Source organism: Rhynchophorus ferrugineus, unplaced genomic scaffold (assembly GCF_030347505.1).
Source record: "Rhynchophorus ferrugineus isolate W39M unplaced genomic scaffold, kcgeb_rfMv2 rfM1, whole genome shotgun sequence".
NCBI classification, from domain to species: Eukaryota; Metazoa; Arthropoda; class Insecta; order Coleoptera; family Curculionidae; genus Rhynchophorus; species Rhynchophorus ferrugineus.
This window is the reverse complement of record NW_027472580.1, coordinates 54,997,040-55,021,759: the sequence shown is the minus strand read 5'-3', so window position 1 is coordinate 55,021,759 and position 24,720 is coordinate 54,997,040. Positions and strand designations below refer to the sequence as shown.

At 31.9% G+C, this 24,720-nt stretch overlaps 1 protein-coding gene across 1 annotated transcript in view; it reads left to right on the top strand.

Annotated features, from left to right (window-relative positions):
* stet (stem cell tumor) overlaps positions 1-23,898 on the top strand; it is a 325,321-nt gene extending 301,423 nt beyond the window's left edge. Inside the window, exons 5-9 of the mRNA XM_076407791.1 lie at positions 13,690-13,802; positions 17,086-17,203; positions 21,401-21,543; positions 22,156-22,424; positions 22,485-23,898. Coding sequence (XP_076263906.1) covers positions 13,690-13,802; positions 17,086-17,203; positions 21,401-21,543; positions 22,156-22,424; positions 22,485-22,786 — 945 coding nt within the window. The 3' untranslated portion in view covers positions 22,787-23,898. The remainder of the gene's footprint in view (positions 1-13,689; positions 13,803-17,085; positions 17,204-21,400; positions 21,544-22,155; positions 22,425-22,484) is intronic.
* Positions 23,899-24,720: the final 822 nt, after the last annotated feature.

Genomic DNA, 24,720 nt, shown 5'->3' with positions numbered 1-24,720 from the left:
TAATTCACCCCCCCATAAATACGGAAATTCTTGAAACTGTGATTCGATTTATCGAGAAGCGAAACTTCGAAAAAAACGGGCAGAACGAGAGCTGGATCGGATGCAAACAAGATAGCGAGACATTGGGTTTAATACCGTGGATAATATATTTCATTATTAAATTAGATATTAATAGCTTGTTATAATGTATTTGTGTTTGGCAAATTTTATGCGCTTATTTAAAAAAGAAAATAAATATTATTTTATAATAAACTTATTCAGATATAATATTTTTTAACATAAAATACATTTGTTTTATTAATTTTATGGATATACCTGAATATTTTTAAATGTCTAGCCAAAACATTACGTATTTTTGTGCGAAGTAGTTTCTACTACATCCACGAACGATGAACTTAAAATGAAAATACACCTAATCTAATTAAATCGTTTATTTTCTTTACCCGATTCTTTCTAGCTGATTAATTAGCGGTTTTGGTTAGTGCGTAGGAAAATCTATAAAGTCGATTGATTGTTTAAACGATAAATCGACCGCATGTGTTTTTATACGCCTGTAATGCGAGGTATTTTCACTTTAGAACACTTAATTCCGGGCTACAGGGCATATTCGTACCATGTTGCCGTCCATGGCATTTTGTAGTTGCATTCCATCTTGTTTTAATCATGTTTTAGTTTTTTTTTTAAATATTTATTCAACACCTTTTGTAATAAACGGTCGATTTATTTATTATTGTTTTTTAGAGTGAGCTGGTAATTATTTATTGTATTTTTGTTAGCAATTCGATTAATGTTAATATGAAATGTCTGGAATCAACTTGGCAACGTCGCTATTGCAGAAATTAAACTCGCCAGAAGAGAGAGATGAACGAGACACGGGGGTCGACGCGTGAGTCAAATAGTTATTATTAGAATGCACTGTCTAGAGACCCCCAACAGGTCTACTGGCACCTTACTTTGGAATCAGCTGATTTTAGATCTTTATTTATGAGTTTCGCAGCCGCTGTTGTCAACTCCGGGTTTGTTCACTGGACGCGAAAATAAAAATAACCAAAAGTTGGCGCCTTTTACCCAGAGAAAAAAACGGACGACCCCTTTCTATTTCGAAAAATCTTCAATCGATAAGCCGCCGGGGATTTTCTCGACACTCGTTGCAGGTGAACGACTGACTGAATTCTGAAACATTCACGCAGTGAATAAATTTAGACATATCGGAAGTAGCCGCGGTTTTCTCAACGGTTTAATTTTAGTTCATTTATTGGAGGTAGATCGGGCGAGGTACCACTATCGAGGTGTCTTGTTTGGAGTTGGATCCAAGCCTGAAACGGCACGAGTTGATAGTGATCAGGTTGAAAAGTTTTCTGTTTCGAATTATCCCTTGTGTTATTAATTACTTTCAATGTTACGTATCTTGTCGATGAATTATTTGCAATTCAAATTTATTCATAGAATCATTAAACATAAAACAAATATTGTTCGTATGGTAGATTGAAGTTTGTGAATTACACTTATCTTTGCTCTCACACACTCGCTACTTTCACGAGCGGGCCAATTATTTCGAATCGTTGTTCCAGAACGTTATTTTTCAAAAACCCTGCTGCTGCTACTCCGCTATATATACGTTTCCTGTTGTATAGAAATGCACCAGTTTAAGACATTTCTTTTAATTACTCATCTAGATGTTATCATCCGGGCAATTGTACGCATCCATGTGTATTGTGTTCCATTCATAATTACACGCAGAGTTCAGTAACTTTTATTCTCTTTTACTTTAAATCTAATTAAAGAGGAACATAATGGCAAGATATTATTATTTTCAGTTATATGAAGAAATAGCAGTAAATATCTTTATATAAGTTAGAATAAAGTTTAAAACATCTGCTTTTTAAGTAATTTTTAAATTTATTAAAACATTATTACTAGTCGTTGCCAAGGAACTTACAATTTGTCTCCACATTGACTTAAAACTAGGTAATTATCTAGGAAGACCCATTGGCCTTTACTTTTCAGTGTTTTTACCATTTAGTACACTTACAACTATACAAGATATCACGGTTTGGTTCTCTTGAGTCTGTGTCATATTGTTCAAGAGTCGCAGCACTTCGGTGTTTACATGCAAGTGGACTTTTTCTTCATGTCCTCTTGCGAATCTCTTAATTTCTTCTATGACTGTTGAAGTCCGAATAGCATCTGTGTGCATCCACAATATTTCTCAGGAATTTATTCCGAGATACTTGTATTATGTCGATATTATTTCTCGCAGAACATCCTCAGGATTGTATGCCGCAGGTCCATATAGGTTTTAGTTTTTTCTTATACAGCAGCAACTTATTGTATGGATAATTTACCAATACATTTCTACGTATTTTAGTAAATAATAATGGGACAGCTCTTTTTTTCTAAAAGATAGTAAATTAGAAGCAATAAGTGTTGATTTAAATATGGTTCGAAAGTATTTTTGTTATCGCTACAAAGCCCTGGAATTTATATTATTTGTTTGTATTTCAATGTTTGGTAATCGTGAAATTTGTTATCTCGTAATGACTTTTGCAAGATAGGTTGGACGTGCCCATATTACATTTATGTCCCCATAAAATTGTTTTATGATGGTACCACCAACAAACAGTTTATATTGTTTATCTTAACAGTATTTTAGTCTACTGTTGTAGTGAAGTTCAGGATACTATCACGAGTTTCAGCGGTAACCAGCAAGTTTGTATTTGGTGTATTATTGTAGTTAGCCTTTTAGCTGGTTGGTTAAACCAGTTTTTTTCAGACAGTCTTGAATAACAATCATCATCAATTCTTCTCAAGATGTCGGCCAAATTTTCTATATTAAAAATTAACTAAGACAAAATAGATTAACGCTTTTGTCAATCTCTAAGTCTAAAGTATTATTGCAACTACGGATTTTTATTAATGTTTAGTTAAATATGTAATATAATTAAACCAGCTTATTGTTAGTCAAAGTTATGCGGTCTAATACTTTCTTATAGGTCGATCATTTAAGGATATTTAATAGGTTTTATTAACAAGGCATAATTTTAGAGAAGTCATACGTATTAAACGGTTTCTAACAATAAAATTTAGCAATGTGTATTGCAAAATTCAGGCTTTATCTTGATTGGTACATCTAGTTAGAGCCTGACCCGTGATCAGACATGAGCTTGAAATTCAACAACAAATTCATTCGGTCACGACAGTAACCAGACTGGGCGAGGCCGGACTCCTCGACGTTATACCGTGTCGATCGCAAGAGCTCTGGAGAGTGAAAGTTAGTTTGGTTTTGTTTCAATCCCATGAATCTGACGAATCGTGCGCGGATTATTTTATTATAGCAAATTCCCCGAAGGTCCCCGTAAGTTAAAACATTACAACATCGAAACTAATACGTAAACTTGTATGAAAGAGCCGTCACCGTGGCGCTATCTTAACAATTCGCATCCGCTCTCAAAGTAAACGACATCAGTGTCATCAAACAATCACCAAATTAGATTTTACCAACGAATACAATTACACTTTCCGTATGATTCATACGTTACAAAATAGACAAATATATTTGTTTGCGCCGTTTTCTATCTTTTTGTTCATGTAAGAACCGTTATATTTGGTGTATTGTATTTAGAAAAATATAATGCTTTATTGTAGGATTTTAATATTTAATTTTTTTTGTATTTAACCAAATCATTAAGTAATTTTAATATGTATGTCAGCCTTGTCTAAATTAGTTTTTTTTCGGGATTTCATTAAATTTTCACAGCCGTATAAAACAGTTTAAAAAATATGTAAGAACATAACCATAGAGTTCAAATTATAAACAAAAGAAGATGCAAATTATCGAAATGCACATACGCATAATGAACCAATATCATGGACACTTCCCTGTAGCCTTGAATACAGTAGTATTACGGGACCAAGTTCGGTTCAGCTTGAACTGTCGAAAACAGCACTATTTATATTTAATATTACAATAACACATCAATATCTAATATATTATTTCATTATATTTTATGCAAGATAGGATGTTTTGTATTTTAATCGATTGAAATACTAACTTGATATAATATTAACATTACTTATAAAATAATTTTGATCTGGAACCTTCCTTAGTTCGGGTAGATCTCCATCAGTATGGAAGACTTGTTTATGAAGAGAGAAATGCTTTTCCAAGATCCATTAATTTAAACCTAGAACTATGGTGTTTTAGTGGCTCCACAATAATTGTGTCAACTAATATTCGTTTTGACCAACTATCGTATGTTATTAATATAAATTTGCAATAATGGAACAATGTTGAAATCATGAGTAATTATTTTTTATTGACAAATTGAACATTGAAATTAATGAAATTTAAATGTATGCAAAATTTCAGGTTGATATGAATCAGAGTTTTCCAATCTTTAATGGATGTTTTAATTGTGGATGGGAAACAACATGGTTTTCGTGGCTATCGGTCAAACACATCTGCAGTATTATTATCCGATAGTGTAAAGACTCAACCATTGTACGGGGACGCAAATTTACTCATTAAACATCAAATTTTAGTTTTAGCCGGACGAGCGATTCAATACAAAACAAATTCACCGTAATCTACATGCAGATTCTTTATTAAAAGCCGAACGCAACCATAGAAAGAAAGAAAGAGAACGAAAAAGACAGAGTGACAGGGAGACGGAGAAAAAAAGGCGAAAATTACGGTATTGCTTTGTAGAATTCGTATTTAAACGGCAAATCACTTTACAGCGCGTTTGTCTCCGCTTCGTTCAGTTCTTGAACCTAATTCCCACGTAACAATTTTGTATTGAATTGTTGGTACGCGGGCGCTACGGCCGGACCGACGTGAAATCGACTTAATTTCCATCTTGGCGTCTCGTTATCCGTTTTGGTTCACCTGTTATTTACAGTTCTAACGCACGTTCTTCAGGCTCCTTCCTCCGTCGTGTTATTTTTTTATTTTTCGTATACTCTAAATAATTCCATTTTACGTAAATTGGTATTGCATGGATTATTTTTACAAATAATTCTTATTATACGTATCCAAATTTCCATAAGTAGATAAATGTGTTTGTCGGTTGATTTTCTCTCAATTAAAATTACTTTTAATTGACGATCTCACAATCACCTTATTTGAAACAATAGTTTTATTTATTAAACTTTTTTTCCATGAAAGAAAGTCCAAATTCCTTTCATTCGAAAATTTTTGATTTTTGCGAAGATTTGGTTAATCTTAATAGAAAATATTGTTTTCTTTTGTAAACACGTCCTTTTTCTGATTACTTGCTGAAGGGCCAGATTTACACCACTCCTTATTATCTCGCTGTGATTTTATCCTTGATAGTGAAATAACTTACATTTGCAGCACCCATCAAGCACAAAATTTGATGTTAAGTTATGATCAAATTAAAATTAAGTCAATCATAAAATTTTAGTTATGTTTAATATATATCACTCATAATTAATACAAATATTAAAATGGCAACAAATTTTTAATTTTTCTGTTTACATATAGATGGTTTTCTCGAATTTATTGAACAATCTAGCAAGTATGAACTACAGTAACAGTTATCCTTTTTTACGTCGCTTTTTTAAGGTTAACATTTCACTCTCCTATTAAATATACTGTTTTAATCAGCAGTATTGCATATCATTTTACTAAATTAAATGGTAGATATTAACCATGTGGGTACTTAGCCATAACTAAACAACATTTAAAGTAATTAAACGAATTTCAACCTTAAAAATCAACATCTGCATAATTTTTTTAACGAAAACACAACAGTGCGAACTAACTGTAGCACCCTAATTGATTGGTTACTACTATATTAGCGACCCGTGAAGCTTGTTTAAAAAATATCAGTGCGCGCTGTTACTAAAGTATCTCCGTTTGTACGATATTTATTAACATAATACTCATACTTTCTACGGAGCTACATAAACATTAAAGTGGTAACCGAACCGTACATAGCAGTAATAGTCGACGAATTGACCGTATCTCTATTCCAGTTTAATTTTCAAAGGTTTCACGTTAGTTATTACGTACCGCGTACGTACCACCATGAAGGTTTCCGTTAGCTAATTTTTTTTCAATGAACCCGATGTCTCGAATAGAAAACAAATAACATTCAGTTAGTCTGAACGTGCTATTTAACCGTCTACAACCATTAGTATCAGTATAGACAATACGTAGTATTTTTACAAAAAAGTACTTAAATAAAGGGCGATCAATAGCATGCGTAACTTTACTAACTATTAAATTATATCAGATCGATAATTCTTGTCACGAATGGCTCGATGGGGAGCCAGTTAACTACAGACGGATTAAATAATACCGAATAATGAATGTCTGAGCCTATATCGAAGTAATTAAAGGGAAAATGAAAGGATGTAAATTCCCCGCTAAAATTGCGAAGATAACAGTACCCAGTAGGATTCCTGTTAAATTAACACATTCCTGCTTGAGAACAATGTTTTTTTTTTCAATAGACGACAGTAAAAGTACCAGATCGCGCGAGAGTTATGGTTCGGAAGTAATATTTAGGATAATTTTATATTTACAAAATTTTGTTGAGGTAAAAATGTATCATTAAATAGAGAAAATTTGCGACAGACAATGCGTAAATAAGAATATGAGGTATGAATTATTAGTAAAATGTTATAATTTTGTAGATTGATGGAACACAGGGATACTTATGTTAAATAATATAAAAATAGAATTTGGTTAAAGATTATAGTAAAGGTAAGAATTAAAAATGGTCATATTTGTATACTTTATACCTATAAGTTTCTGATTTTGCAGATATTACAAAAGATTAATAAAAAGTAGATGTTTAGAAAAATGTAAATGTAAGATGTAACTAATAGAAAGTATAATATAAATAAATAACATAAAATTTGAAGCAGATAAATAGAGCAGAAAAATTTAAACAATATATCGTATAACAAGTTTTATTGCAATAAATAGAATTTAAAAAAAAACAAAAACGTAATCTAAGTAAAATACACACACAAATAATATAAATAAACTATTTATTTTAACACATTTTATCCTGATATTTTACTTCAAATTCGTCTGAATGCTGTAAAACTGCATGAATTGTATACTTATTTTTTGTGTGTTTTCTTATGGGCTCTGATAATTGTTCTATTTTGATAGCTTTGATAGGAATTGGTCGTTTAATATCCAAAATCCTTTTTCATACTTTCAAATCAATCAAATCATCTAATGAATCTAATGGTTTTCCAACTGTTACCCTAGGATTTCTTTTTTACGGCATTTGTTGATTATATTTGTATATGTTGTTTCGGAAGCAATGAGTCTACATTTTTATTCTGTCCTCAGCTTATAAGTAATACCTGAAAAAATAATATAACCATACCGAAAGTCATTGTTTACTTTTTCGCTTTCCTCATTTCTTCATTTGGCCTCTAAGTTCCAGTTTTTTTATTTTCTTTTTTTCTTGAATGTTCTTTATAACATGCCATGAATATAAGAGCCTTTGTTGCCCGGTTTCCACAACATTTATCGAGATATATATGATAAAATCGTAAATATTCAATAAAATTCCCATTCACCGGGACTGTCGCCGTCGGAATTCCTTTAGGAAGACCGAAACAATCATAAAGCACGGCTTTTTAACGAGAAAACCAATTAATACCCGAGTAATATTCAAATTTCACAGTCAGCCCGCCACTGTCAGGCGCCAAACGTTGACCCACACGCCAACACAGAATACCTGGCAAGCGGAACATTTTCGCCCATACAAACACACCGCCTAATTATATTCGAAAATTTCATTTTTTTCTTTGGAGTCTAGATCATGGTGAAAATCACCGCCCGACACTTATGCAAATCCCGAAATAAAGAACGACTGGTTATCTTAATCGTCAACCAAACATAGATAAGTCGCGGGTGTTAAAACAACGGTAGTTGCCAAAGATGGATGGATGGATGGATGAATGGATTCCTCGTTCTTAATCCGTCCCAATAGCCGAAAGATTCATTATTAAATATTAAATAATTTTTACAAAATAATAATATATATTTCTTTCAAATCGGAAGGTATTTTAATTATTGAATAATATACTGGAATTTGCGTTCATGCCGAAGAATTTTTTATTGATAATCGATAAGTATAAATAAATAGAAAGAATTTGAAATTAAATTAAATAAAAAGATTCTTATGCTTTTTGCGAAGGCAGGGAAAATAACATAATGTTGTTCAAGTTAAATGATCCTGATTACCAATCAACATCATCATTTCTAGTAATAGCACGACTAGGAAATCTTCAGATAACTAATAAATAATCAACTTTATAGGCTTTAGCTATTTTATTATTCGAACCTTTTATACCTAGGGAATTAATAATTTAATAAAGTAAGTTATGTTATAGCCACACGAAATTCAAGTGAACACTAACTAACAATTTTGGGTATCATTCAGTAAGGTCAATCACTGTTATTTTTACCTAACTAATATCCTGTTTTATTCCAAAATTAAAAATCCATTCTTTTCATATATCTTTCACAGATCCCTAACACTACACTATAACATTATCATTTATACATTATAAATTATAAGATTCATAATTAATGGTTTAACGAAATTAATGATAATGTTATACAGAAAATAAAAGTAATGCTAGTAATAATCAGAGTAATAACTGATATACTTATGTATAAGTTAATGAACGTTTATATAAAATTATTACAGTGATATCCAGTCACACGTTCTTTCAACGTTTGACGTAAATTTTCTCACAATACTTTCAAAGCGGATTTTTATCCTTTAAAGATCCTGATTCATTTCATATGTCGATCGATTTTGATCGCGTAATAATATTTCCTTCCATGGAATGTTAATAACCAGGATATCGTTAGATAAATTATGCGACAATCGGTAAACCACTGTCTGTTAATATTTTGTCGTACCGTAAAGTCCTTGGCCTTTATAATACATATCTTTTTTTAACCTCGGTCCGTTTTAATATAATTTTTTTATTATATTTTTCACATGGAAATTAGATCGCTATTACTCGCTAATAAGCTGAAAATGATATAATGAGCTTAACCTTATTCCGTACTTGATGGTGTAACCGTATTACTAAAATCACCGATATTGGGGACGCATTAATTATGACAAATTGCAAAATAAAAGTTAATGAACGTTAACTATGACGGTAAAGAAGGTTCCGCTAGTTCCTGGTGTACCTTTTTTGAGACACCCACTTGTTTCACGTTGTCAAGTCGCATACCATCGACGTTTTTGATGTAATCCGATCCTGTGCCGACAAAATGGCATCTATTTAATTGCCGCCGTCAATATTTTGACAGTCGAATCGAAACCGACACGCCGATTATCTTGGTGCCTCCTCGCCGTTACCTAACCTCTAATTGCTAGTTATTTGCTGCGACAATGACTGCCAGTCGGAATCAATTTGGCCATAAGGTCTTCATCTTGCCGGTGCGTCTCTCGCTGGGTATCTCAATCGGTTCTCGTCCAAACATTCATTTGTTATCCGTATCATTATTAATCGTGGATGGGATTTTACACCCGCGCCGCTAACCGACGCTACGTTGCCACATTATACGTAAATTCAAGAATATTTGGGATATACCTTCAATATCAATTATGCTTTTTCTAATGTAATCTATGCAAAAATAAATATCATGTAACATCTTTAATAGAACAATTTTATATACGATCCGGTACAATGTGAAGTTAATTATATGGCTGATAGTGCGAGGCAAAACCCATTTATAGCATAACAAAGTAAATCTTCGTTATCAATAAATAAAATATATGTCACTTCGAAGTGGTTCAATTAGTGAGATAATTATCTTCTGGAGGAACAATATTTTACAATTGGCAATGCGGCGGATGAACGTGCGTTTGGTAATGGTATTGCCGAGGAGGTCTCCCATCACCATGGACTAGCGCGGCTTATTTGCGTCCGGAAAAAATGACCGACCGACTTATTAATCTATAAATCACTCGTTCTGAGGCGGTCTATCACTAAAAACCATGAATAATAATTGTGAGCATGTGAACTGGTACCACCAAGGGGACACCGCGGGCTGTCTTTACCGGGCTCCTTCCAAAACGTAAACCACTCTGATCGAGCGTACACGTATCGGCATCATTAGACGCATATTTTCTCCTTTGAAGTCATCTTGGTAATAATTATAAATGATGTAAACATCAACATTTAATAAAGATGAACATATGAAACCTATATATGTAGTTAATGCTGTTATTAATAATTTAATATTGGTCATTTATTGAATTATAAAGTATAAATTAAAAATGAGGTTTGGTAGAAAAAAATCAAGGTATGAATACAGAAAATATATTTTGAGAGATATTCGAACTACAATATTGTTCTAATTAATATTGCAACAAATTATCGTTTACGTGCTTATTATATGGTGATTACCGAGAAAGTTGTGAACAACAATTTGAAATGATGCCCATCGGGCGTTAAAGATTATGTCAATTTTGAATATCAATTATTCAGACAAATATTCCTTTGATTTTTACGTAAGACAGTTTTGGAAACAACTAGGCGATTGAACATTTTGACAAAAATCTTAATAAGTTCATACGTGAAATTGTCTTCGACACTAATGATACAGAAGTATAGAATCGTCTCGTTCTCATCTGCTTGGGTTCAAAAAGTTAACTCGAATTTGCAAACTTGTGTAATTGAACTAACGAATTGAACTTGATGGTTCGACGCCATTTCAACACATAATCGTTTCATAGAAACATAACCGCTTTATAAAAAACTTATATACACAATTAAACAAGATTTTCATCCATTCCCATACGAATTTTGCTCGGTGAAATCATGAATTTGAAGAGCTTGGTGCATCATTTCATCACTATGGATGAGATTTTCACCATGATTATGTATCAGAACAAGGTACTAAATTTACAAACCGACCAAGAAATATTAGAGTCTTTTTTTTGAGATGCAAGAGAAATAGGTAGTGCTACCGCGAACTTATTGAACAGCCTAGTATCTCATATCATCACACTTTATCTCTTGTACTTTACATATGTACATACTTGATTTTTGTGGATAAGATGTTGATTTAGTCTAAACGTAGACTTATAGATATGAAAGATTATATTAATATTGCCGAGTTTAATATTCAGAACATGAAACTTCCAAGTTTCTTTTACGGACGTCGATCAACTAAATTCATTAACCTCGTAGCTGCAACCCGTACCATCCCGGTTAACTTTCAAAGAAACGATTCGAAATCAGTTTTCAATTGGCTGGTGCGTTTGACGAGTGGTGCAGCTTTGAGGTCTCGCCGAAATTTGCATATTTTAAATTGTGGCCATGGCCCGACAGCTTTAAAAAAATAATCCCATTAAGTTTTGGACGCTTTATTTTTACCGGCGACTTAGCGCCCTATAATAAAAAAAGATCAAGCGTGAGATGACTTGAACAGGACCGAAATAAGGCTGATCGATCAGCTGTGCATTGATCGTGGACGAAGGTATTATCTTGACCGTTTGCAGAACTTTACCTTTTCTATATTTCATACTGTTTAATGATGACCCAACGGTTAATATTAAACGATTTTTATTTTAACGGTGGTAGTGATTGATTTTACACGAATTACTCCAGTTTTTAATGGTGTAATAACGAAGCAAACCGTACCATCGCGGTCGGCGTTCTGATATCGTTTTTTCTCTTGATTGATTGAGACTGAAACCGGTCCTGTTGAGAGTGGCAGTTAACAATTTTATAATGCGTTGTTATATATTCCGAGCGAGTTTTCGGAGGATGCTGGGCACCTGCCACTTTTCTTCATGATTAAACTTAAGTGATACGTCTGAGGCTGTTAACAATAAAAAAACATCTGGCCAAGAGCGCCGCACGCGCATCTAACTACCTCACCACGCCACACTCGCCTATTTACCCATTCAACAAAAACAACAGAGCAGCTATGAGTTGTCTAGTTTTTTTAACTCCCGATCTTAACACCGGCACTTCAGCAAAACACAAAGAAATCGTTTTATGTAGCGTAACATGTCGTCTTTGTCGACCCATATTTAATGTTTATTTTATGAATTACTTGGTAGGTAAACTAATAATAATTATGATGCGTATAAAAACAAAACAATACAACATAAAAAATTATGATAGGAGTTTGGTTCGCAAGTTCGCGAGCGAAAAGAATAACCGTATATCTTTTGTTTTTGTAGCGTCGTCTCCATCTGTATGCGATTTCGTATATGGGACGGTGGAATGTTAATGTTATTGAAAGCGATAAGGCCGAGATAATAATTTTGCAGCCGGTGTTGCCCTCTGGCGGACACCATCGTCGGGACCAAAACGGTCGCCGTCCACACAAAACTAATAAAGAAAATTCCACGACCCGGCCGATATTTAATTAATCGAGAATTTTCATTTACATGAGTTTAATTTAGTTAGCGAAAGGGCGTGGAACGCAATCTCTTTCGCATTCCGATCTAATCAAGATGAGTTATGTGTGGACCGGCCCTTAAGTGTACGTGTGTACCTGGCTTAAAGGAATAGTTCTACCACTCGTTACAACCACGATCATTTAGTTTAATTCATAGAATAAAGAGACATAATTTTACATTTCAATACTACATTCATTAAAAAAAATTTTAAATAATATTTGATGTAACAACATATAATTTTAAATGTAATTGTAATTTTATTATTCAAGACATTAAATATAACATATGTAAATCATATCCTCTTCATTCAACATTAATGAAGACATTTCAATTTCTATAACAATATTTAATATAATATAAGTAAAATTGCCCTTTTTCACATTTCAACACTGATTGCAATATTAAACTTATGTTCGTTAAGCATAATGAAAAATGTACTATTTAAATTACAACTAGGAATTATAACTTGGCAGCCAGAGCTTTTCCATATTTGAATCTATAATCATTTAGTCTAATATGCAAGGACCAAATCTTCCAATATGTTATGTTCTTATATTCATAAGAAATTACCTTATGTTTATCATTGTTTGCTTTTTAAAACCCTTTTCTGGGCTAGTGCAGGATCTTTTAGAAAAGAATGCACGTTATTTCAAACTTCTCATCTCGGAACACAACACTTTTGTTTCGTTTTTACATTTAATCAAATTATGTTTACCGTAACTTCTATTCTCTGATGGTTCCGAAGCACGTAACTTGGTGACTTTCCTTTCTATATTCTTTTACATAGGCTAGATATACTCTTCTGAGAACAGTATACATCTTTAAACCACAAAGTTGTTAGTCTATCTGGACTTTATGCCGCGTGTTATCAACCTATCTGTGCTAATGATCGGTATACATATTTTAAATGTGTTTAGGTTTAGTTTAGGCTAACATGTCATCTCTTTTAGTCACCGCTTGATAATTTGGCACATCAGCAATAATTCAAATATACCAAAGCCAAATGCATTATTAAACAATCCAACTAAATATATTCCAACTAATATATAAATATTACCTTAACACATATCTTCTTATCATCTTCGTATTAAGGATTTCAGACAATTCAAGAATTTCGGATATGATTTAAGATGGTTATAAAAATAAATATTAGGATAGTGTAGTGTAGATAATTTCGAATCCGTAATTTATGATCATAATATTTAATGTCTCTACGTAACCTAACTAAATACATTTTCTTTTGTTTCAGATGACTGGAAAACGCTCAAGAAGCTTTAAATGCGCTGTTCACCACCGAGATCGAGAAGTATCATCGGAAAACGACTTTCATTTGCTGTTAGTCGAACCCCCACTATTTCGGAGGTAAATACAAAAATATCATTCGGCATCCGAGATGTAATAATCGATCCGAAACCGTAACCTGGTTCATCAGTCGCTTGATTCGGTTTATTTAAAGATATGCCATAGATTAGTAATAGGAAAGAACACGAAAATATATCCAACAAAAATTGAGAAACAGCGAAAACTTTTTTTAATTAATTAGAAGCTAAATATAATGCATTAACTGAATGGTGCAATTTTGATTTTAAAATTATTTAAACTTTAGTCAAAACCTGGATTTATATGATTATTTGTTTCCTTAAACACAATTCAATGCTACTAATTAACGGTTTTCGATTACTTGAAGTCGAAAAGCCCCTTATTTAGAAAACTAAAAAATAAAACGAATAGATTTTTGTTATCGGTGACTATGTATTTTACTCGAAATACAATGCTGAACAAAAAAATGGTGAATCAAAGTGAATGAAAATAAATCAGTGCATGTTGATTTCACCAACAAAAGAATCAAGCACAAGCCCCATCAGTATGTAATAAGCTTTTGCTGTACCAACAAATACTGAAATCAATGTGGATTTATGGTGTTCAACTATGTAGTTGTACGAGCTAAAGCAATAGAAATATCATAGAGAGCCTAAAACAAGGTACTACGAGGTATTGAGGATGCTCCATGGTACATTCGTAACGACAATCTGCATAAGGACCTGAAGGTAGAAACTATTGATAACGTTATCAAGGACTATGCCCAGACATTAACAGAATGTGAATAATAACATTAATGTTAAGATTCTCCAGCTCCTAGATAATGATTGCTTAGTTAAATGATTAAAGAGAATAAGACATTTGATCTAGTTCAGTGAAGTTATAAGTATAACTCAATGCACATTAAAAACAGTAACATAGTGCCCAAAGTGTCTATCGTTGAATAAATAATTTGTAATTTTAAAACCGTAGCAAATTAGGGTAAACGCAAATAGCTTATTAGTGTTAATATACTGGATTGCCATAGTAAATAATTTAATAAATATATTTTACTCATTAGGAGGATACACAATATGCTTTGTACACACGCAATGCTCTTACTAACTCAAATCTTTTGAGTTTAGTAGTTTCAACCGGTTGTGGTTGAAACTAAAGAAACAAATTCATAGAACTTATCATAGCGATACATTATATTAATAGTATTATTAGAACATTTCCACAGATTAATAATATATCAGTGTAAGGTTTAATATCTTCTATTCATACACATATTGAATTTAAAAATCATTTATTTCATTTTAATTGGGCCAACATCTATGCCAAGGTTTGAAAAACAATAAGAATTACTTTGCCAATTAAACATTATAATTCTCAAAAATATGGCGTTAAAATGGTTTAAGGATTCTGGCTGAAAGTTCAATCAAGTTATTGTAAAAATGTTTGGAAATGTTATTTTTTTATCCGGTTGAATTAATATGATAAGGATACGGGTTCATTTTTAATTACTCTTTTCTGCGAACACACTAAATATTTCGTGATGTATGCCGCGATTTAAGCCTGGTGCGGTCGCACACGGCAACAAAAAACATACTTAACACCCCAGTCTGCGACGCGTTTATTTTAAAATTGGATTTCAAGAATGACCGCCTTGGCTGGCGCACAGTTACTTGATTTCTTCTTGGTGTTTGCGTTACAACTAATTTACTGCCTCTCTTTGATGATTCGAGACATAATAAACGGAGCGTCAGAAGAAATAGGTTGTTCAGCGGCGTTTCTCGATCCACATCTTCTTAGTTTCATCAAGTACCGCCCCGTGCGTTGGATAAACATTCGTTTCTATGGTAACCTAGATATCCACGTACGGTATTGCGATTTTAGCGGAAACTCCGTGCAATTATATGAGGACTCGAGCTGGGAACGAGTCGTCGCATGTGCTACGCCTCTGGGAATATCTAAATATAAAGGCGCATCGGTGTTGGAAAACGGACAGGAAACCCGGAGTGCATCAGTCTGGCCAACGGAAACAATCGAAAAAAGAAATAAACGACAATCCCGAAAGATTGCCCGACGACTCAAAATAGAACTGTCGCGATATTCAAGTCCCCTTTTAACAGCGCTATTCGGAACATAAAGATTCTCGGCGCGTTTCTTTTTTTGTATTTTGTTGATTTTTTTGACGACCAACTACCAATCTTTTGCACGAATTATTCAACAGTTTGTTAATGCCTCTGTCAACAACTGTTCAATTTTCAACGAATATCGTCAATGAATGTATCAATTTTAAAAATATACGCCCTGAAGCACAATATCTTATAAATATTATTACTTTCTCTTTATGTGCTAATGCTTTTTAAAAGTAATTAATGTTACAATTTGATCAAATACTAACTCTTATGACGATCTCATTTTATAATTATAATGTACCAAGTGAACCAAATTTATGGTTGAATATAATATAATATTAAGCCAAATTGATGAATTACAATTTATTTGCCTGTTTCAATAATGAATTTCGGTTTTCAACATTCTCAATAGTAGAAGATTGATTATGGAAAAATTTTAATCCATAATATGAATTTAACAGTTTGTTCATTTACCTGTTTTCATTTTGAACGAACGAGTATAATAAATAAATCCATATTAAAAGCATCAATCATGAAACACAGTATGTTAGAAATATTTTTATTTTATTTTGTATGATCCAATACTAATAATAAGGTAATTAATAATACAATTGGAATAAATACTAACTTTTAGATGATTTAATTTATAGGTACATCTAAATATATCTAGTGTACTATATAACGTACTTGTTTGATATCGTGAATTAAAGCCATATTAATGAATTATAATTCATTTCCCTATTTCAGTAATGGATTTCAATTTTCAATATTTTCTATAGTAGAAGATTGATTGATGAATTAAGATGATGAATAAATTGATGATGGATTAAAATGTATACGATAAACAATAGTAAAAAAATATATTTATTAATTTGACCAATGGCTTTTCGAATATGATCGGCAATTTCTATGCTAAAAATATACCTCTTAAAATAGGATATCTTACAAATATGCCCACATTCCCTGTGACTCTAGGATTATGGGGAATGAAGTGCTACTAGTGGGAACGAATAGTTGTTCCCACTGTAAACACAACTTTAAGGTCTGAAATTGGACGTGGGATAGAATTTAAATTAGAAAAATATAAATAGCTTTGAATCTATGGGAAAATATAATTTCTTTTTTCTCTAATTTTTTCCAAAATAAATTATTTTTATTAGTATGATTGCAAAGAAGCTTACAAGCGTTTTTTTTTGTTTTAGGATGGTTACGACAGTAGCAATGCAGTTCCTCACGGACGATCGAGATAGAAAATATTATGCCGATAACTATACATGTTGCCCCCCACCATTATTCATCATAATAATAACATTAATAGAAGTAAGTACCCTTTCCATACTCATTATATATAATTCTTGAAATACCTCCACCATTTTTTAATAAATATACTGCAGTATATTATATTTAATTAAAACAGTTATTAAGAATTATGTTACAACTTTGAACAGATACGAATAAGATTTGTCAAAATATATTATGCGTTCAGATATTTTTTGCTGTAAAATCTTAATTCAAATGAATCGTTAGTCATGAAAGGGTGGAAAATTGAAAAAGGAAAATGACGCACGATTAATTTGTCACGACTAAAATCCCAAATATTGATCCAATAGTGTGGCGACGGTGCAACGGTTGGTCGTCGAGACACGAGGAGACCTCCGGACAAATCGATTCGTTCGGCACGTTATATAACTATTGACAAGGTTCTCTGACGTTAAATACCGTATTTTTTACGTTTTACATAGCAATGAAGGGTATTTTTAAATTTTAAACGTCTGTAAACGGGAAAATACTAAGAAAAACCTACGTTTTTCTCATTAAATCACTTTAAGGGGAACGAAAATAACCTGCTTTAATTAAAATTTGAATAGATTAAAATATAATTTCTTAATTTCACTGGACAACATCAGCTGGTGTCAAAAATCATCGTAAAAATTACTTATATTCAATTAGTTTCTTGAAAAATCTGTTGTTGAAAGCAACACGCATCAAATATCGACCAAATCAAACCATAAACTTAATTTCTGTGTTTGTTGAAGAATTCTTGATTAGCTATTCTAAGTTAAGTGTTGAGGTGAATAGAATGTTTATATCAAAATACCGGGGAAAAATGTAATCTAATTTACACATTGTAACAAAAACGTAATAGTTATAAATCATTTTCGTCATATCTTAAGACTATTGTATAGATTATTTAGACCAGCACTATTTTGTTATACAAATAGGATTAAAATAAATAATGTTTTGCCTCACTAGTTTAAAAATGTATGCAGTAATTCCCTGAGAGTAATTGAAGGTGAAAAAACAAGCTTTTCCAATCATTTAGCGAGGATGTATAAGGTATAAAATACGACCTGCCAATAAACAGAAGAGAAACTATTTAATACTAGAATTTTCCGTCTGCTATTCGATCCATTCCGTATTATAATATTTTACCAGATCCTATTCCTTTCAAAAATTATGAACTGCAAAAATCAATAAAAACTGCACAACAGAGAAACCCGACAGTGTTCCAGATTCGTTGATTCGGTTTTGATGTAAAATTTTTTTACACACTGTGAAACACTGTAGGATTGTCGAAAGATTCATTAAATGTTCAGAGATTCAGTGTACTATGATGTTCTGACATTTTTCATATATTCAGAATATTTGTAGTGTAATTGTTTATGAATGAAAAAAATAATTTTAATGTTGTTCACATATGTAATTATTAATGCACCGTATAATATCTGATATGTACGGTATAATCTAGATATTGATAGTTGTCAACCGGCAATTAGGATAAACATTCTAAGTTATAATTACTAAATAGTAAGTAATTAATTAATTATTACTAATAATAAGTTTAGTATTATATTTCAAATGATAGAAAACTATAACTTAATGATATGATTTGATGCCTTGTTCAGTTTCATAAGTATATAAGTTTTTATAAGTATGTGATTTATCTAAATGGTTATATATCGGTATTGTTTTGATGACACAAGAAACAACAGTAATTCAGAGAAACAGATAAATTAGAAAGATAAATAAGCTTGTTTTTGCTTCTGATCCCATTTAGCATCGTCCGTTTTCGCGATCGATAAAATGCATCGGCATCCCTCGCATGTTTAGGAAAAACCGTCGGTCCTTCGAGACCCCAGGTCGTTACGCCCATCTCGACGCGCCTGAGTAAACCAAACTCTCCGTTTTCGACATATTCGCCCTAATTCGATGCGAAATAAGGGCTGGGCAACCGACAACAATACGCGTCAGCTGCCGACCAAAACATATTTGATTTCCGAACTTGTCGAGGAAAAAACATTTGATTTCAGTAAATATCCTAACTAACCTCCTAACTATTCATAATATATTAATGTGAAGCTACAAATAGAATTATAGAATGAAAACATGTAAATATTACATAATTTTAGAAATTTTATTTTGCTCTAATTTGACATAAGTTTTTCTAAAAAAGAAAGAAAGGTGGAAAAAGCGGCACTCAAATACTGTATCTGCCATTAATGAGACATAATTAATGCCCAGCCCCGCCATATGTCGAAATCTATTAAGCCGGAGTTTTTGTGGGGCGACAGCGGCAACAGCACGTGCCCCCAAATGGTTCAGGTACCATGTGTTTCCCGAAATGCAGAAAACGCACTCTCTCGTTCGGCGATTGATTACTTCCTATGCTGCTACCTTGAGCCAGAAGCAGCCCGCACAGCAGCTGCCGTCAGGTTTATTTTCGTTTTTGGGTGTCTGTCGGAATGTTTCTTTTTCTCTAAGAAAACCGAAAATGCCGAGAAAACGGGAAACTGTTTATCTCGTGTTAGCAAGTTGGGAGACGTCGTCTGTCTAGTATCGCTTCGTGTTTGACATACGTCACGTCCCCTATTCTAATTATCAGTAACCACCATCGCCTACTTCTAATTTACTTGTAATAACATTTAAATTGATTCTACACGCTCATAGCTCGTATGCAACTAAACCTGGTAGTAATTACTGTTATATTTGTAGATTTCTCATGGCGTGATACTATTTTTTCGTAATAAATTTATATGTTTTGACCTCTTTCTGTCGGGAAAAGGTGACGTTTTAATAAAAATAATTAATAACTTTATTGTCGGTAACTTTTTTATATTCTCACATTAGTTAAATTTTTATGGCGTTGAGAAGCGTTTAAAATAACCAGTTAAATGGAGTAGCTGGACTAACTGCATTGTTTAAATGGATGTCGCTGAGTTGTGTTTATTACAATTCTACAAGAAAATCACGAAAACAACACTTGAACTTACTATATTTAACTACAACTGAAACTACTAGAACCTACTGTTTCCTACTACAAAAACTACAGACATTTGCCGTGTAATTCTTATTTATATATATAATGAATATGAATTGAATATTTTCACGTTTAGTACACAAGTAAAAGTTACCATTTATCACATCAGCACAATATTCTTGCTATATACTCATTGTCATGTCGCACTGTAGAGAATAAAGAAATATATAAAATATCGATTTAAAAGAAAAGTTTTTCTATTTTGTTGTTTGAGTATTTTCACACTACTTATTCCGATTATTTTGAATAATATAGTTAACTTGTATTATTTTGGCGCACTATATATAGACTCTACAAATACACAATAGCGAGAATTGAAAAAGGAACAAAACAAGAATAGTACTCATGACCTTCCACAGAACCTTAGACTTTTTTATATTGTAATTACTCTACCGTACCATATCGTGCTACATTACCGTTAGACCGCATAAATTAAATCATTAAATTAATGCGATAAATCGTTACTCTTAAGAGCTGCAAAAACTCTCACATTTTAATCGATGTCTATGAGTTATCGTGAGCACTTTTCATAAGATAATGCCCACGCCTTTTATATCTATACTCCGATCTACGCTACTATGGGAATAATTTTTTACTATTCTGAAATAAAAATCTTATAATAATTTGAAAACAAAAGGGATAATATCTCGAGATGTCAAGTCTAGATAAGTAGCTTAGTGAAATTTAAAGAAAAAAATAACATTTTTTTTTTACAAAATAGAATTCCCATAAGAATTAAGATAGCTAACGATAATAATTTTAACGTAATTTCAACCCCCTTCTTTCCATATGAGTGATTCTTTTTTATAATCCCCTATTACTTACCCGATACGTGTTCCCATGTATTTTAATACTCCTAATATTTTTATAACATAATAAATTTTGGAATTCCTATGGAATTATATTTTTATACTAATAATCATGTTTTTCTATTCCTCGGCAACTATCAACATTTAAAATAACTGCTGTGAGAAAACCCACGGTTTTCACTACGACCATTTTGCCATCCCATTGTTATCGGTATATTTTTCTCTTACGCCGGAATAATTTTATAATTATCGTCCGTTGCGAGAGAAACTATGGAAAAGCGAGCTTTCTTTATGTTTGATGTATTCCTGTAAGTTCATGTCGGGACTTAAACATTTCATCGAATTTTAAATTTTCATTGATTATATCTTTATTGTTATTTTTTGTTTCAGCTGGCGTTCTTTATATACTATTTAGTTAGCACAGGAGAAATAAATCCGGCTGGTCCGGTACCCATCGAATCAATATTCATCTATAGGCCCGATAAACGACTAGAAATATGGAGGTTTTTATTCTACATGCTGTTGCATGCAGGGTAAGTAATCAAAATAACTTACCTCACGAACCTTTAATACTATTTTGTAGAAACAAATATTTGAACATACTGTTCATGTCACCATCTATTGCAACATGCATTTTTTTAATTTACGTGCTGTTTACACACATTTTCATAATTACAAGTAATCATTCCGTTATATAAATTACAAACCTGAAAGATACAATCTCATCATATACATACAATAAACGAGCTAATTGGAACTGTTACCAACTTTAAACTAAAATAAGAGGTGTTGACGTTTGATTTGTTAATATACGTAACAGTACTTTGTAACGTGGTTATTATTTAATGCTCATTTATTATATTTAAAAATGTAATGCAACTGCGTTATAAAATCCAGGAAACTGGTAATAAGTGGCCGTGCATAACGACGGGATGGCACAAATTATCAAAGTCAACCAGTTAATCAAAAGAAATTACTTCAAACTGGTTCGTCCTTACCAAATTAAAGCCCCAATTGAGGCACACTTTTTGAAAAAGTTACAATGATTCATTCACTTTTATAATGCTATGTTTATAGCTGGTGACGTAATATAATTGTCAAAAATATAGCAAATAGTTAGTTATTAATAGCAATTTGTATTATAGGTGGTTGCATCTGTGCTTCAATCTGGTGGTCCAATTACTTGTAGGACTTCCTCTAGAAATGGTCCACGGATCAGGGCGTGTAGCATTAATCTACATGTCCGGAGTTGTAGCTGGGTCACTAGGAACGTCGGTATTTGATACCGATGTTTACTTGGTAGGAGCATCAGGTGGCGTGTATGCCCTGCTGGCAGCCCATTTAGCAAATGTCTTGCTAAATTATAATAATATGCAATCCGGTATCTTGAGGCTATTTGGGATATTTCTTATAGGTAAATATAAACTTATTCTATATATAAAAAAGCAAATAAATAATATATATTTGATTCCAGCTGCTTGTGATGTGGGATATGCCATATATTCAAGGTATGCCGAAGAAACGATGGGACCTCCAGTTTCCTATGTTGCCCATTTAACCGGTGCTTTGGCCGGTTTAACTATTGGGCTTCTAGTACTTAAAAATTTTGAACAAAAGTTACACGAGCAACTCCTATGGTGGATTGCGTTAGGAGTATATGCCGCATGCACAATTTTTGCAATTTTGTTCAATATAATGAATCCAACAGTAGAACAAATTGAGAATTTAGGCGATGGGGTCAATAGCCAGTATGTCTACAATCGTTTCGGAGTGTAGGCTAGTTTTTATTAATCGTTTTTTTTTTGTTTTTGTAATATTTTGTATATAAAAACCACAATTTTTGTACTGATTTTTCTAGGACTTAGGTTTAAGTCATAAAAAAAGAGTGATCCATAGTATTCTCAACTTTTATTTACAAATATCAGTACTTTGGGGGTGAGATAGAAATGTAGTTTGTATATAATTATATATTTCATTTATTTATTTATAATTTAAAATGTTTTGCCAAAGACTGAAGTTGTTTAATTTACTATAAATTATTTATGAAATTATTGTCAAAGCATTTGTTTTAGTTCCTACTGAGTTTGAAAGTCTTTATAATCATTAGAGAACTGTGTTCAGGTTCTGCAGCATTTCAGTATGCCTTATTCCTTATAAACTATTCCGTAAAGAAAACTTGACAATAATTTCTTTTAGTTTATAAATTTATTTATGTATAACATAATTTGGAATTTATTTTATAAAAGCGAAAATTGGCATATACAATAATAGTCATTAGCTTTCATTCCATATTAATAAAGCTAGCTTTGTATTATTATCATCAGGCTATAATTAATGATTTTAGAAAGCTTTTGGCTGATATGTATTCAAAATGCCAGCCGAACTGAAATTTCGATAATCACACTTAAAGATTGTGTTTGTCCAAATGTCATGTTTTTTATATATCCATATATATTTTGTATAAATTGCAAAAATTTATTTATGTTTAAGTCAAAAGGAAAAGTTTTTGTTAACTTTGCTTATGTTTTATTTGTGTTTTAGTTGAAAAACCACTGGGCAAAGTTTAATTTTCTGAGTGATATTATTTAACTAGTCATATAAACTAGATATTTAAGTAAAGCCTACCAAAGAAATGTTCTAGTTGATTTATATTATAGACAGATACAAAACACAAATGCCTTTTAAGTGGTAGACACACAATATGTATCACAAAAGGAAAAAATATATATTAATGTATTTTTTTACACTCAGGTAATAATGCTTCACCCAATTTAATGTTCTTAAAGTTCTTATTAGTATATAATATAATACTGATCTTTTGTCAAATTTTTCAATGATAATGTAAAAAAGTTTAAAAAGCTGAAAATACAAAGAATTTTTTAAATTTACTTTGTCTTTTGTTGCAATACCCAGTCATGAGCTATACAGAACAATTTTTTTTTTCATGAAATTAAGAAACATCAACATTTTTAACTAAAATAATTGATCACGACACACACAATCAACGCCGAAAATTTCATTAATTTTCCCGGGATTAATTAACAAAAATCTTTGGAATTGCTGCTAGAATTTTTAATTTCTTTAAGGTAAATTTCACGCGAGGTCATAACAGTAAAGCAATAATATAAATATTAACGATTCTATTAATGATTCTTCGAGGTCTTCCAATCTAGACGAAAGAGGCTTTTCTAGCCTCTGGATATATATAAAATAAGAACCAAGTCTTAAGATAAAACATTAGATGCATAATTATTTATTAGATTTTTTCCTTATAAATTAGACCTAAATACTTATTACTAACTTAGACTTATTTTACACCATCTATAATACACATTTTAATTTACTAAAGTAAACATAGATTTCCATATAACGGCAAGTTATGAGAACTCTTACTTATGTTTAACGAACCTTCTTTGGAAATTTGATTTCTGTAGTTGATTGGTTTATTTTACCAGAGATTTGAAGTGCACTTTTCTTTAACTTGCTTTTTTAATAAGGCTGTCTAACAAGGCGCTATATGAGCAATTTTTTAAAAATTTGTTTGCTTGAAAAGTGTTGCGTTATTCATAGAAATTTTTTATATAAATTGATTTATGTTTAAATTTTTTTCTTTTTCTTTTGAAGATTATCTCACAAACATCTCGATATTTTGTAAACGATACCCCACTCTGATCAATTTCTGGATAATTTTTGACAAAATAGAAACTCAA